At 47.5% G+C, this 14706-nt stretch overlaps 1 protein-coding gene across 1 annotated transcript in view; it reads left to right on the top strand.

The window, feature by feature from the left end:
- Positions 1–14706, top strand: part of SMG9 (SMG9 nonsense mediated mRNA decay factor) — a 31588-nt gene that overhangs the window by 10307 nt on the left and 6575 nt on the right. The window contains exons 5-11 of the mRNA XM_015407864.1: positions 2208–2305; positions 4504–4616; positions 5262–5373; positions 7131–7226; positions 10771–10856; positions 11949–12055; positions 13311–13418. Coding sequence (XP_015263350.1) covers positions 2208–2305; positions 4504–4616; positions 5262–5373; positions 7131–7226; positions 10771–10856; positions 11949–12055; positions 13311–13418 — 720 coding nt within the window. The remainder of the gene's footprint in view (positions 1–2207; positions 2306–4503; positions 4617–5261; positions 5374–7130; positions 7227–10770; positions 10857–11948; positions 12056–13310; positions 13419–14706) is intronic.

Here is a 14706-nt window from a genome sequence, read left to right as displayed (position 1 = left end):
ATTTCCGACCGCTCGGCCGAGAAAGAGGCTCCCCCCTAGTGCGCCCTAAGGCGCCCCGGATCCGAGCTCCTCTTCATGAGGGGCTCGTTTGGGTCTCCGCCCGTGCGGATTCCCTCCTCCACCGCGGGCGGGCGAGACGACCTCGGGAGCGACCCGAGGATGCGTCCGCCATTCGCAGGAGCCAAACCGGAAGTCACGGAGTTATGCATTGTTTGTTTACATGTATGTTTGTAGTGTATAATGAAAAGAAAAAATAATAAAAGTGTACCTTTGGGTATTTAAAAACAAACAAACAACAGAATAGATTTTTGGGGTTTGTATAGGTTTCTGCCCTCAAGCCTGTCCAGGAATGAGAGGGAATCCTTTACTTTCACAATACATTAAACAAGAACCCACAGAGGTAGGCTACCCTCTCTGGATTCAGAACAATAAGCCACCAGAACCTCTTTTAACTAGAGTCCCCGTCCAGCCTAAGAGCAAGGTTCAGACTCTTAGCTGGCATCTGGGTTTTACACATTAGCACCTCTATCTAGAGATGCATGCTTAATTCTTACAAAGGTAGCTCATAGGGTGAGCAGAAGGCACAGGAGTTTAACCTTGGAACTCAGTTACACATCAGAGACCATTTAAAAACAAGAATAAATTTTTATTCAACAAAGAGCATTGCAATTAGACCATAAAGATTTCAAAATAACAAGCCTAAGGCAGTTTGCCTTAACTGAACATTAATGCTTCATATTTACCATGTCAGGAACATCTACAGTCCAGGATTCCAGAGGATCTTGAAGGGAAAGCCCATTTTTGCACACTATGTGCTCCAGTTACCAAGCAGGTCTTTGTTCTCCCAGAGGCCACATGTCCAGGTGCAATAAAACAACAAGCAGGGAGCAGAGAGCTCACGAACAGGAACAAGAACACAAGAGTAGCAGAGAGAACCGAACAGAACAAGAGCAAGAGAGAGACTCTCTCATAGGGAATGACCAGTTATAGTCCAATTCCAGTCACAATCAGCTGTGGCCATGCAGCCAACTGCGAGTGGGCAGGGGGGTGGCCAATTCTTGGTTGTCATGGGTGCAAGTGGGGATAGGCTGGACGTCTGGAGACTCCCTCTGCAGTCAGGTTACCCCAAACTCCAGTCTCCCCATCGCTGGCCTAGCTTCCAGCATGGAAGTGTGAAGAATGTGGGTTTATGGCATGCAATTGAGGCCATGGGGCCCACCATTTGGCTTGTAACAGGAAACAAGGCATAGCCTGTTATCAGAAAGATATCACAGGAGAATGCAGGAGACATTTAGAAATCAATATTTCTATACAGGGCTGTCAAGAGGACCGTTTCTCCCATACACTATCAGAAAAACTGGTTGGCTCCAGCCCATTATATGCAGACCTCTTATCAGCTGAATACCACATTAGAAACTTCTGTAATTTGAATTATGTGCTTCTTTGTAAAAGACAGCGATGTGTATGCAGGAATCAGAAGCAGAGAGTTGGCAACAGAGATAGGTCTAAATATGGTTTGTGATAAGATTGTCCATAGGATGAAGCCGGCAATATAAAGATCTTTTCATTCCACCATCACTTTGTGTAACATTCATTTCCTGGCCTCATTTTACATCTGGGAATAGTTTGCAGTTATTTTTTCCCCTCATCCAAGGGCTGTGAGGTGTTTTATGGCGCTCCCGAGGCTGCGACCTTAGTTTTGAAAGCTCATTTTAAAAGAATAAATAAACCTGTGTTGAGCGATAAATGGGTTGTTGTCAGGGCTCTTTTTGTAGAAAAAGCCCAGCAGAAACTCATTAGCATATTAGGCCACACCCCTGACAGCACAGCTCATTAGCACATTAGGCCACACCCCCATGTTACCAGAAGTGTGGTTATCCAGCCACACCCACCTTTTGCTTGTTATTCTGTTTACCTTGTTTGTTGTCAAAACCCAGGGCCTTTTTTTGTAGCAGGAACTCCTTTGCATGTTAGGCCATACACCCCTAATGTAGCCAATCCTAATGGGTTTCTGCTGTTGGGTGTGGCCTGTTATGCTAATGAGTTCCTGCTGGGCGTGGCCAACTTGGGAGCCAGCCGGAACTCCGTTCCTGTGCGTTCCTGCCCCAAAATAGCCCTGGTTGTTGTGATTAGGGTTATCGTCGGGACTTGTCTGCGGGACCGTCACCCGGCCCGTTCTGACTTCAGACCCTTTCTTGTCTTTCTAGCTGTGGTTGGTCAGGCGAAGCTCCTAGCCCCGGAGAAGATGAAACACAGCATCAAACTGGTGGACGACCAAATGAACTGGTGCGACAGTGCCATCGAGGTACTTTGGAAGTCTGAGTTTTCCTTCCTCTTCCTGCCGTTCTCCCTAGATGCGTTAGACAGGATTATTCCCATGGAGGGTCTATGTGGAGCCACACGCCGTGGGTAGAAATTACACATTACATCCGTAGCTCAAAAAGGACACCGCAGAGCTGGAAAAAGTGCAGAAGAGGGCAAGCAAGATGATTAGGGGGTTGGAGAACTTTCCCTATGAGGAGAGGCTGAAGGGTCAGGGACTTTTCCATTTAGAAAAAAGACAGCTAAGGGGAAGACATGACGGAGGCTTATACATTTTTCTCCCTCTCCCAAATGACTCCAACTTATTTATTTATTTATTATTAATTGGATTTATAGCCCGCCCTCCCCAAATGGGCTCAGGGCGGCTAACAAAAGAGGCAAATGCCATCACAAAACAATTAAAACAGCATAAAAACAATCATGAAACAAAGTGCGGTGCTCTTGATGTTAAGTCTTATTAGTCCAAGATGGGTTCCATTTGTCAGCCTGACCTGACGGCATACTTGAGGGCATCCAATGAGGTTGATGGGCAGTAGGTTCAGGATGGACAAAAGGAAATACCCCTTTACACAAGGAGTGATTCAAAGGTGGAATTTGCTGCCAGAGGAGGTGGTGATGGCCACAGGAAGAAACAGCTCTAAAAGGGGATTAGATAGATTCATGGAGGATATGTCTATCAGTGGCTGCTAGCCATGGTGATTGAGGGGAACCTCCACATTCAGAGGCACTGAACATCTGAATCCCAGAGCCAGGAGGCAACATCAGGAGAAGGCCTCGGCCTCCCTGCTCTGTTGTTGGCCATCCAGAGGAACTGGTTGGCCTGTGTGTGAGACAGGATGCTGGACTAGATGGACCACTGGGATTCGTATAAAAATGTAAGCTATACATTTTAAGGAGAGGAAATCAAGTTATTGCAAGGATGAAAGATTAATTTTGCTGATGTATGTTTAATTGGAATTATGAATTCAGAGCTTCTGTTATAATGTGATATTGAATAATTGGCCTTGGGGCATTGAAAACTGTGAAGATTAGATATTGCGTTACTGGGGTGGAAAGCTAGATATAGAGTTATAGAGGGGAGGGAAATTAATTTTGATAAAGAGTCAACTTCCCATTTTGAATTTATACAAGTGAAAATGTCAGTGATATGTATTTCATAAACTGCTGGGATAAATAATGATTAAAAGGGAATATGGCAGAAAGGGGTGAGTAATTAGGTGGGAAGCTAAGCTGTTTATAAGTTGTAGTAAATTCATGCCACTGGTGGATATTTATTTGGGAAAAGAAGTATATAATAGTAGTTGCAATAAGATATTGACAAAGGATGTTGAAAATATATGGATAGGAATTCTTCAGAGTAATGAAAAAGGATATTTAGTGGTTAATGACCATCTGAGACGTTGTGAGGACCTTATCCAAAAAATGTTGACTTTAAATTGTGAAGGTTAATTGGAATATATTTAGTTAAATCTTAAAAGAAGGTCTTTATAAAAAAAAGCGTGCTCAGTTGCAATATTATCTAGAACTAGTTGTATCGCTGTATACAGGAAACATTGTTTATGTTAATGTTTATGTTTGTTTTTGTCTTTGTGTTTACTTGTGTGTCTATTATTTCTAAAAATTAAATAAAAATATTTTTTTTTTAAAAAAAGGAGAAGGCCTCGGCCTACCTACTCTGTTGTTGGCCATCCAGAGGAACTGGTTGGCCTGTATGTGAGACAGGATCAATGTTCCCTCTAAGCTGTGGAGTCTTGTGAACAAAAATTCTACTTTGTGAGCTACTGGCATTAAAGTTGTGAGCAAGCGATTTGGCTACTGCATACATTGGTTTGCTCTGGAGCCATCTTTCCTGAGCTAAGAGAAAAATGTGTGAGCCGGAGGCTAAAAACCTGTTAGCTAGCTCACACTAACTCAGCTTAGAGGGAACACTGGACAGGATGCTGGACTAGATGGACCGTTGGTCTGATCCAGCAGGGCTCCAGCATGAGAGCACCAGATTCACACCAGGAATGCTCTTATGTTCATGTTTCCCTTTCCAGTGTGCCGGTGGCTTCTTCGAAGAGCAGTCTGCCTATAGGCTAATCCCCTTCCCCACCCAAGGTTACAGAGAATGCTGTTCCCCAGATTTCTGTTCTAGCCAGGGGCGTTACCAGTATGTTCTGTCTCGTTGTTTCTAATTAGTACCTCCTGGACCAAACGGACGTGCTGGTGGTCGGCGTTCTGGGATTGCAGGGTACTGGCAAATCCATGGTGATGTCACTGTTATCGGCCAATCAACCTGAAGAGGACCAGAGGTACTTAGGAACTGGGGCGGTGACGGAGGACAGGTGGAAATAGCTACTCATGGGGTGTTTAAGGGAAGAGGCTGGGAGGAGAAATTGAAGGAAGAAGGTAGCCAATGAGATTCTGAAAGTGTTGCATAGGGCGCTGGTGCATGGGCTTTGGGTGCTTGGCCAGATTGTATCGGGACTGGGACTGGGTAATAAAAGACGGGAAGTAGCAGAAAAGGGAAAGGCTTTTACTGGTTTTATTTGTCACTGTCATAGCTGGGGCAGGGGGTTGGGGATTAGGAAGTTGATGTGGTAGAGAAGGACTGCAAGCTTGCAGTCAAAGAACTGGCTTGTTGGTTCAAATTGATGCATGAAGTTCCGTCCCCACCTTCCCTTCTCTTCTTGCATCCTTAAAGCCCACTTCTTTGCCTACTAGGGCCCAGGAGAAGCTTTAATCCCCGATAATTTCCCCTTCCCTCATGGAAGGTGGACTGCAAACATTCTGTTAGCTTTGGTCCCTGAACACTTGGGATGTTTCTGAACATTCCATGCCGTCACACCAACCCCTCCAATTAGTGATAGATGTTTCACTGCCACAGGTACCATACAGTACAGATTTTTCCAACCGGCTTTGCTTCTTGCCCACTGTTCTCGTTTCCTGTTTTCCAGAACCTACGTGTTCCGCACTCAGAGCCAAGAGATCAAGGAGCGCGGGGGCAACCAGACCAGCGGCATTGACTTCTTCATCACTCAGGAGCGGATCATCTTCCTGGACACTCAGGTCTGCAAAAGGGTCTTCCGTCAGGAGTTCCTCCCAGATGTCCTCTGGGGGAGCCCACGCACGGAAGCCGGTGTGGTGTAGTGATTAAGAGTGTCAGACCTAGTATCTGAGAAATCCGGGTTCGAATCTCCTCTCGTGCCATGGAAGCTTGCTGGGTGACCCTGGGCCAGTTACACCCTCAGCCGAACCTACTTCACAGGGTTGTTGTGAGGATAAAATGGAGGAGAGGAGAATGATGTCTGTTGCTTAGGGTCCTCACTGGGGAGAAAGTCAAGGTATAAGTGAATTGACTAAATAAGCCACCACATTCCTTTTGATAAATTCAGTTCCACTCCTCAGGTGCTTCCTCCATCTCCTGTGGAATAGATCTGTTTGTTCACATTCTGAGACTGAGCGTGCTTCAGTTAGGATATTTATTTATTTATTTATTTAATTGTATTTATACCCCGCCCTCCCCGCATGCGGGCTCAGGGCGGCTTACAACAGTATGGCACTCGGTGCAATAAAACATGATAAAAGCAATTTAAAACAGTCAGTACATAGGCAGCGCCCAAGGATCCCGCGTGACTAGAACACATGCCCTTTCATTCCAAGGGAGGTTGCTGTGGCCCCCTGATGTTAATCTGCCACTCAGCCTCCGGCGGTGCTGCTGAACGGTCCTCATTGGTGGTAGTGGTGCCGGCGGCGGCTCCTATTCGAAAGCCTGGCGGAAGAGCTCCGTCTTGCAGGCCCTGCGGAACTGCAACAAGTCCCGCAGGGCCCTGATCTCCTCTGGGAGCTCATTCCACCAGATAGGAGCCGCCACCGAGAAGGACCTGGCCCTTGTGGCAGCAAGCCTGGCCTCTTTCGGGCCTGGGGTCGCAAGACGATGTTGCGACCCCGACCGAAGTGCTCTTTGGGGCCTATGTGGGGCAAGGCGGTCCCTCAGGTATGCTGGATAACTGGTATTTAATTAGGATAACTAGTTTGGCCCTGGTGGCAGGTAGCAGTTCCTCTGTGCCATGGGGCACAGACCCTCCGGTAGCGTGTGCATGTCAGGGGTGCCCATACAGGTCTCGAGGGGGCAGGCGGCCTTCTGAATTTGCCGGGAAGACTAAACCAGGGAGCAAAGAAGAGGAGGAGATTGGATTTATACCCCGCGCCCTTCACTCAGAGTGTCTTACAATCTCCTTTCCCTTCCCCTCCCCACAGCAGACGCCCTGTGGGGTAGCTGGGGCCGAGAGAGCTCTTTCGAGGACTGCTCTTGAGAGAACAGCTCTGAGAGAACTTTAAGTGACCCAAGGTCACACCAGCAGCTGCAAGTGGAGGAGTGGGGAACCAGACCCGGTTCTCCCAGATTAGAGTCCTGCGCTCTTAACCACCACACCAGACTGGCTCCAAGGAGGATGCCAGCTCATATGGAGCTTCCTTATACTGAATCCGACCTTTGGTCCATCAAGGTCAGTAGCATCTACACAGATTGGTGGTGGCTGTCCAGGATCACAGGGAGAGGTTTCTCAGGTCACCTCCTTCCCGATCCTTTTACCCTGGAGATGCTGGGGGTTCGAACCTGGGACCTTCTGCTTGCCAAGCCGAGGCTCTACCACTGAGTGGCAGCTGAGTGGAAGCCAGGTGCATACAGGGGTCGGAGCACTGACTGCAGAGGCTGTTCTCTTGCCTTGCAAGATGTTGGAGCAGTGCTGCATCCAGGAGCCGGGGGTGGGTGGGGGGAATGCCATACCGGCGCCCTCCAAAGCCTTGCGTCTCTCTCCTTGCAGCCGATCCTCAGCCCCTCCATCCTCGACCATCTCATCAACAACGACCGCAAGCTGCCTCCCGAGTATAACCTGCCCCACACCTATGTTGAGATGCAGGTAGGGATCGTTCCTGTTTTGCACCAGCCGGCCATTTGGGAGGGCGGGAGGGGGCTGCAGTATGCCTTGGGGCAGGGGTGTCGAACTGACTGGAAATGTGTTATTTAACGGTTACAAAACTCTTTAACTGTGTCTGTCTGTGTCCTTTATAATGTTTATCCCTCCGCCGGTGTTCCCTCTAAGCTGAGTCAGTGTGAGCTAGCTCACAGGTTTTTAGCCTCTGGCTCACACATTCTTGTCTTTGCTCAGGAAGGAGGGCTCCAGAGCAAACTGATGCAGTAGCCAAATGGCTCGCTCACCGCTTTAATGCCCGGAGCTCACAGAGTGCGATTTCTGCGCACAAGACTCCACGGCTTAGAGGGAACATTGCAGTCTCCGCTACCTGGCATTACCTTTTATGACACACGTGGCCCGGCCCAGCAAGGTCTCATTTATGTCAGATCCGGCCCTCCTAACAAATGAGTTCGACACCCCTGCCTTGGAGGCTTTCTGTACTGTGGCACGTCGTGCCTTAAGCAGGTCTCTCTCGTTTGTTGGCATCTTTTTCCAATTGTGTAAGTCTAGCCCTGTAGCCCTAATCTGGATGGCCCAGGCAGGCCCGATCTTGTCAAATCTCAAAAGCTAAGTAGGGCCAGCCCTGATTAGTTCATGGATTGGAGACCACCAGTGTTGTACATATTAGATTCCATGTCAAAAATGGAGTCAAATGAGGAGGAAGATCTATGTTTTATTTCAATTAACAGAAAAACAATTGGGCCAAATAGTCTATCCAAAATTGACTACTTACTTCTCAGCATATTCAGGAAATATGCTTCAATTAATAGGAAAACAATTCGACCAAATAGTTAATCAAGAATTGACAACTTTCTTCCTTTTCTTCTTCATCTTCTTCTTGAACATATTCTGAACATATTCAGGAAATACATGATATTTTATACATGGACTGACATCATCAAGAAAACAATATTCAAACAGCATAATTGGTTACAAAAGACAGTGTGGTAATTTGAGTCATAATCCTCTGATTGGCCAGATATAAAGACACATATCTAAGTCAAACTAAGTGTTTACTTAACCTAACCTAAATGATAATGGGCAAGGATTCTTCCTATCAGATTAAAATCTTATCTGACCCAGACATTGAAAGGTTTTGCCCTAAGAACTACAGAATCATGAACTTTGTACCTATTATGTTGTCTGCTAACAATATCAGACCTACAAGAGGAAAGCCTTCTATATAACAGGCCTTTCTAACATCCTAATAAAAGATTACTTAAAGAATAAATCTATAAAAACCAGAGAAATATGAATATGAACAATCAAGAAGGAAAAAACCTATATATAAAAATCTTTCCATTCCCATTCATACTACACCAGGGAAGCCAGGGTCACTTTGCAGAAGGCAGGCAATGGCAAACCACCTCCGTCTCTTGCCATGAGGAGTCACCACATGTTGCCTGTGACTTGACGGCACTTTCCACCAGGCCCGGAAGCCAGGATTTTGTGGCTTGTGGGGCAAATTTTGTTTCTGGCGGGGCTGAAGTTCTCAGTGCAGAAAGAAAAGCCATTTAGCCAATAGAAAACCGTTAGCAGGATAGATCTCTAAACTGCAAGCTGTCGACCACTTTAGACGACAGTTCTCAGCTGCTGCAGGTTAATCACTTCTGCCCGCCTAAGCAACAATTCTGATCACAAGCCGGCAAGTGGAGGTGACGATTTCTATAGTCAAGAAAGCTAACACTTAAGCAGAAGAACTGTCTTAAAGGACACCAGTTTCTTGACTCAGAGTTAGATGGTATCCTAGAGGTCACCTACTCTGACCCCCTTGCTCAGTGCGGGAATTAGTCAACTACAGCACACCCCTCTGCTTAAAGGGGCACACACCTTTAAAGAAATGTTTAAAAATGATTGAAAAAATGATTTACAGGAGAAATTCTTGTGGGGCTGTGCCTTTAAGAAACGTGGCGGAGCCCACCAAAGCCCCACCAAAGCCATAGGCCTGCTTTTCACCACCACCAGTTTTGTTGCATTCTTTTTGTGTAATCAGTTAATTGATTTCTATATTTTGTAATCCATCTTCTGAATGAAATGAAGTAAGTTGTACAGAAATCCTGGCCTTTGGCAGGGGAGGGGCAAATGTCCCTATCCAAAGCACAGGAGAAAGGGTTGAGTTTTGACTAGGCGGGGCCTTGTCCGCAACGCAGTTCTAGTCTACAACAGTGAAACTATGCCCTTCGCTTTCTGTTTCATCCCGCTCTGTAATTCTGTTCCCCTTTAACCTTCCCATTGACCGCCGTCCCCAGTGAATTCTAAATTCTCTCCCTTCCCAAGGAGAGCTACTTTTGAAGCAGGGTGTTGGCACATAGATGTTCTTGGCTCTTCCTTCTTGGGGAGAGGAGAATCCCAGAGGCCTTTTCAGAGGTCTGAGCCCTCCGAGCATCACCTTGCATCCTTGGGAGCTGAGTGCTGTCACTCCATGCCGCCTCTCCTAGTAGAAAACAGCAGGAAAATGCTCAGGGAAGACCATCAGAGATTATCTATGCTTGAAATGTCTGAATATATGATATTGTGAATAAGTGTTTACATTACAAATAATGAGTTGGTGGTCCATAACCCAAAACAAATACAGTGTCCCCCAACTATAATCATATGGGCATATATCATGATCTGGGCTGTGCCACCAGAGGCCTACTAGGGCCAGGGAGCCTGGCTAGCAGTAGGTGAGGCTGGGCCTACAACTCCCAGAAGCCCTGAGAGGTTTTGGAGCCAAAACTGACCAATAGGAAAAGAGGAGGGCTTGGAATAAAAGATCTGGAGCAGCAGGAAAAGCTGTTTTTCTTTCCAGAGGGCAGAGCCAGAAGGAAGGCTGCTGCAGGAAGAAACCCTCATCCTGAGGGAAGGGTGAGTAGTCTAGTGTCACTTGGAATAGTGAGCTAGGGACGGTATATATTTAGACGCGTTAGGGCATTTGATTTCTTTTTCCCCCCACCCACTTACTGTTACTATTCTGCACCTTGTGGTTTGACCTCCTATAAAATAAACCTTTTCCTTGTTTCACTCTGCCTGATCCTTACGCCTGTTATTCGGCAAAAAGGGAGGTCAGAAGGTCTTGGGAGGGTGCTCTGGGTCTTCTCAAGGGATCCTAAATCCAGAGTGGTGGCCGCGTCAGGCGACACCCCCAACTGAGCCGTGACAGCACATATGATTACATTTGAGGGCTGCTTTGGGTCCTCACCGGGGAGAAAGTCAAGGTATAAATGAATTGACTAAATAAGTCACCACATTCCTTTTGATAAATTTAGTTCCACTCCCCAGGTGGATTATATTTGGGAACATTGTGTTTGTTTTGGGTTGTGGACCACCAGTTCATTATAGACTTTTATTTGTAATTTAAACACTTATTCAGTACATCATACACTCAGATATTTCAAGTGTGCACGAGCTTTGATGGTCTTCCCTGAGTGTTTTTCTGCTGTCTTCTACTGCTACACACCAGGGATCCCTGTTCTGTCAGCTCTCCCACTCATAGCTGCCTTCCTCCCAGTCCCTCCAGATCGCCGCTTTCCTGTTCACCGTCTGCCACGTGGTCATTGTGGTGCAGGACTGGTTCACGGATCTGAGCCTGTACAGGTGAGGAAATGGTGCGCGCGCGCATGTGTGTGTCTGTGTGTGAAGGAACAAGGAGCCAGCACTTGTCAGAATAAGGCGTTGTAGTTGCAGAAACAACCAGAGGAGAAATCCTAAACAGGTTTACTTGGAAGACCCGTTTGTGTTCAGCGGGGCTTGCTCTCCGGGAAGCGTTCTCAGGACCGCAGGCTCCGATTCGTATTCTTATCGCGAAGGAGACACAAGTCTGTCAGTTGTTACAACAAATATTTCTGGGAGAAGATGTGTAAAACTCTGGGACACTCTGTCTTAGGAGTGGAAGCCGGCCCGTAGCCAGGGCTCTTTTTGTAGCAGGTACTCATTTGCATATTAAGCGACACACCCCTAATGTAGCCAATCCTCCAAGAGCTGTAAGAAGAGCTCTGTAAGCTCTTGGAGGATTGGCTACATTAGGGGTGTGTGGCCTAATATGCAAAGGAGTTCCTGCTACAAAAAGAGCCCTGCCCGTAGCTATGGTGGGGCCTCCTGGGGCCCAGCCCCCAGACTTCCTCCCAAGGCCCCACGACTTTGGGGGTGTAACGGGGGGAGGCTGTGTGCACCTGCACTCCAGACTGTGAATTCGCAGCTTGGAGTGCAAGGCGCACAGCCCCCGCTTCTTCCCCAAAGCATTTAAAGGGACCCGTTAAATGCTTTGAGGAAGAGGCGGGGTGTGTGCGTGAATTTCAGTGCCCCGATTTTTTAAAAGCCCCCCTCATTTAAAAAATCCTTGCTACGGGCCTGAGTGGAAGATCTTTTGTTTCGGTTCCAGGCAGCCTGGGCGAGGTGGGTGGACAGGACTGGGGTCTCCCGTTCTTCAGGGAGCGGTCGGAAACCAATACACGCTGGAACAGAATGCAGAAAAAGATGGGCTGGATGGGGGATTATTATTTATTATTTAAAACGTTTACCAGCTGCCTTTCTTCCTTACGGGGGCTGAAGGCGGCTTACAATATAAACACAATGCATAAAATGGGGTACATAAAAACACAGAGAACCGATATTTAAAATCACAATTTATATGCATATCCCCTTTCGTTTCCCCCCAAATGCTCGAGTTCTCTTCTCTCTCCCTGGCAGGTTCCTGCAAACGGCTGAGATGGTGAAACCTTCCACTCCGTCCCCCAGCCACGAATCCAGCAGCTCCTCCGGCTCAGACGAGGGCACGGAGTACTACCCGCACATCGGTATGGAGGGAAACAAGTGTGGGTTGGCAAGGCGGGAGCAACAGTTGGTCTTACCCAGAACTCAAGTCTCTGAAAGGAGTTGTGTCTGGAGCATGCAGTGGGCTGGAAGCTGGGGAACAGTGGGTGGCGGCGGTCGACCTTAAGGGCACAGATCTGACAAAATGTGGCAAAAAGAGACCGGCGGACTTCATATGGAGCTCTGCCCTTTCCTCGAAGTTTCTATACATTTTATCTGGGGGAAGCCACGCTTCCCAGGATGTAGAATTTTACAGCGATGAAAAATGCCATCGAGCCGCAACTGACTTATGGTGATCCTCTACGGTTTTCAAGGCAAGAGTCATTCAGGGTGGTTCGCCATTGCCTGCCCTTTGCATTGCAACCTTGGTCGTCTCCCATCCAAATTCTGACCAGAGCCGACCCTGCTTAGCTTCCAAGATCTGATGAGATCGGGCTAGCCTGGGCCATAGAGGTCAGGGCATGGGATTTTTAACCGGAAATGAAATGCCATACTTGTGCACCTTTCCTGTTAACAGCCATGACACTTGTTAAATCAGGAGACCAGAGACACATTTCCCTCGAGAGCCAGTTTGGTGTAGTGGTTAAGTGTGCGCAGAGGTCGATTCGGGGGGGATCGCGGGGGATCGCAGTTCCCCCGGGTGAGGTGCGGGGGGCCGGGGCACACGATGAAGCCCCACCCCTTGCTTCCGGCCGCCCCACTTCCAGCCCTCATTCAGCCAGGAGGAGGCAGGAGAAGAGGGAGGGTAAGTTGCTTCCTCCCCGCCTCTTCCCACTCCTGCCTGCCTTGGGCCAGGGAGGGCCTTGGCGGGGCTTCCTCACACTCCCTCCGGCCTTGCAGGTCCACCACCAGGCCCCTGATGTCAGGGGGTGTGGCATATGCTAATAAGTTATGCTAATGAGTTCCCCTAGCTCTTTTTCTATGAAACGACCCCTGAGTGTGCGGACTCTACTCTGGAAGAACCAGGTTTGATTCCCCACTCCTCCACCTTGCAGCTGCTGGATGGCCTTGGGCAAGCCCTAGTTCTGTCAGAGCTGTTCTGTCAGAGCCACTCTGAGACGCCGAATGAAGGGCGGGGTATGAATCCAATCTTCTTTTTCCTACGAATGCCACATTTGGGTCAATGCTGGGGGCGAGAAGTCTGGCTTAAGGTATCTTTCTTGCACTCCTGAGCAGTGGAGACAGAATACGTGTGGTTTGCAAGGCTTGTGAAGCCCCACCCATTTCCTCTCTCTCCAGTCTTTCTCCAGAACAAAGCCAAGAGGGAGAACTTCTGTCCCCGGAACCTGAAGCAGATGCACCTTGTGGTCGATAAGATCATGATGCACTCCCACCTGAAATACAAGGGTAAACATGTCTTTCTGAGTCCATCCAAAGGCCAGGAGGCTGAGTTTAAAAAATCATAGCAGACGGTGGTGCGAAAGCAACGTGAGCTGTCTCGTGCCACTAGCTGAGTAAACTGAATAATAATAATAATAATAATAAATTGAATAATAATATAAATTGAAATAATAATAATAGGTATGGCAGGGGAAACGAAAGGTTGGGTCTCAATCAATGCTCCCTCTAAGTTGTAGAGTCTTGCGAGCAAAAATTCTACTCTGTGAGCTACCGGCATTCAAGTGGTGAGCGGGCGATTTGGACGCTGCATCAATTAGTTTGCTCTGGAGCCACATCCTTCCTGAGCGAAGACAAAAATGTGTGAGCCGGAGGCTAAGAAACTGTGAGCGGGCTCACACTAACTCAGCTTAGAGGGAACACTGGTCCCTCCCAATCTATATGGGTGTTGGTGGTTGGCCTTCAGATACAGGCTTCAGTCTTCCCAGAAGCAGAGAGACAGAGAAGGGGCCTGTAAGCAGTGGTTCTTGGTCAAGGCTCTTACGTCTACTGAAATATAAAACATTGTTCCATACCATTTTTGTTTGTGCTCTGGCAGAGAACGGTAACTTGATTGACGCTACAGTTTTACTTGGTATCTCATGGGCATCCCTTTCTACTTAGGCCGGGGAACACGTTGGCTTCTTGGGAGTGTGTTTATCCACCCTTCCAAGAGGCTTATGTTGTACAGAGCAGCATGACCCACTTAATGATGAATTCCTGGTTTTTTTCATGTGCCACGGCTCAGCATTCACTGACAGCCGCCATCTCAGAGCACTCATAGAATCATGGAAGGGATCTCCAGGGTCATCTAGTCCAACCCCCTGCACAATGCAGGGAATTCACAAATATCTCCCCCCCACACACACCCCCAGTGACCCCTGCTCCATACCCAGAAGATGACAAAAAGCCCTCTAGGATGTCTGGTCAATCAAACTGGCCTGGAGGAAAACTGCTTCCTGACCCCCAATGTGACTATGGACATTTTTACTTGGCATGAAATTATCACAACTAGCATATTAAAATATAGTGTATCCAAACAATTATTACAAACAGAATACCCACCCACATGCAAAAACAAAACTGAAACCTTTTTCTTTTCTTCTGACAATAGCACCTCCTAAAGGAAGAAATGCATCTTGTTCTTGCATTGGAGAGTTCAGTTTGTAACCTAGGACTTGCTTGTCCTCAGTGCACAGAAATTAGATCAATCTGATACTATATATATATATATATATATATACACACACACACACAC

The sequence above is a fragment of the Gekko japonicus genome, unplaced genomic scaffold (genome assembly GCF_001447785.1).
Source record: "Gekko japonicus isolate JY-2015 unplaced genomic scaffold, Gekko_japonicus_V1.1 scaffold3630, whole genome shotgun sequence".
In the NCBI taxonomy this organism is placed as follows: domain Eukaryota; kingdom Metazoa; phylum Chordata; class Lepidosauria; order Squamata; family Gekkonidae; genus Gekko; species Gekko japonicus.
This window is presented reverse-complemented; position numbering and strand designations above follow the sequence as displayed.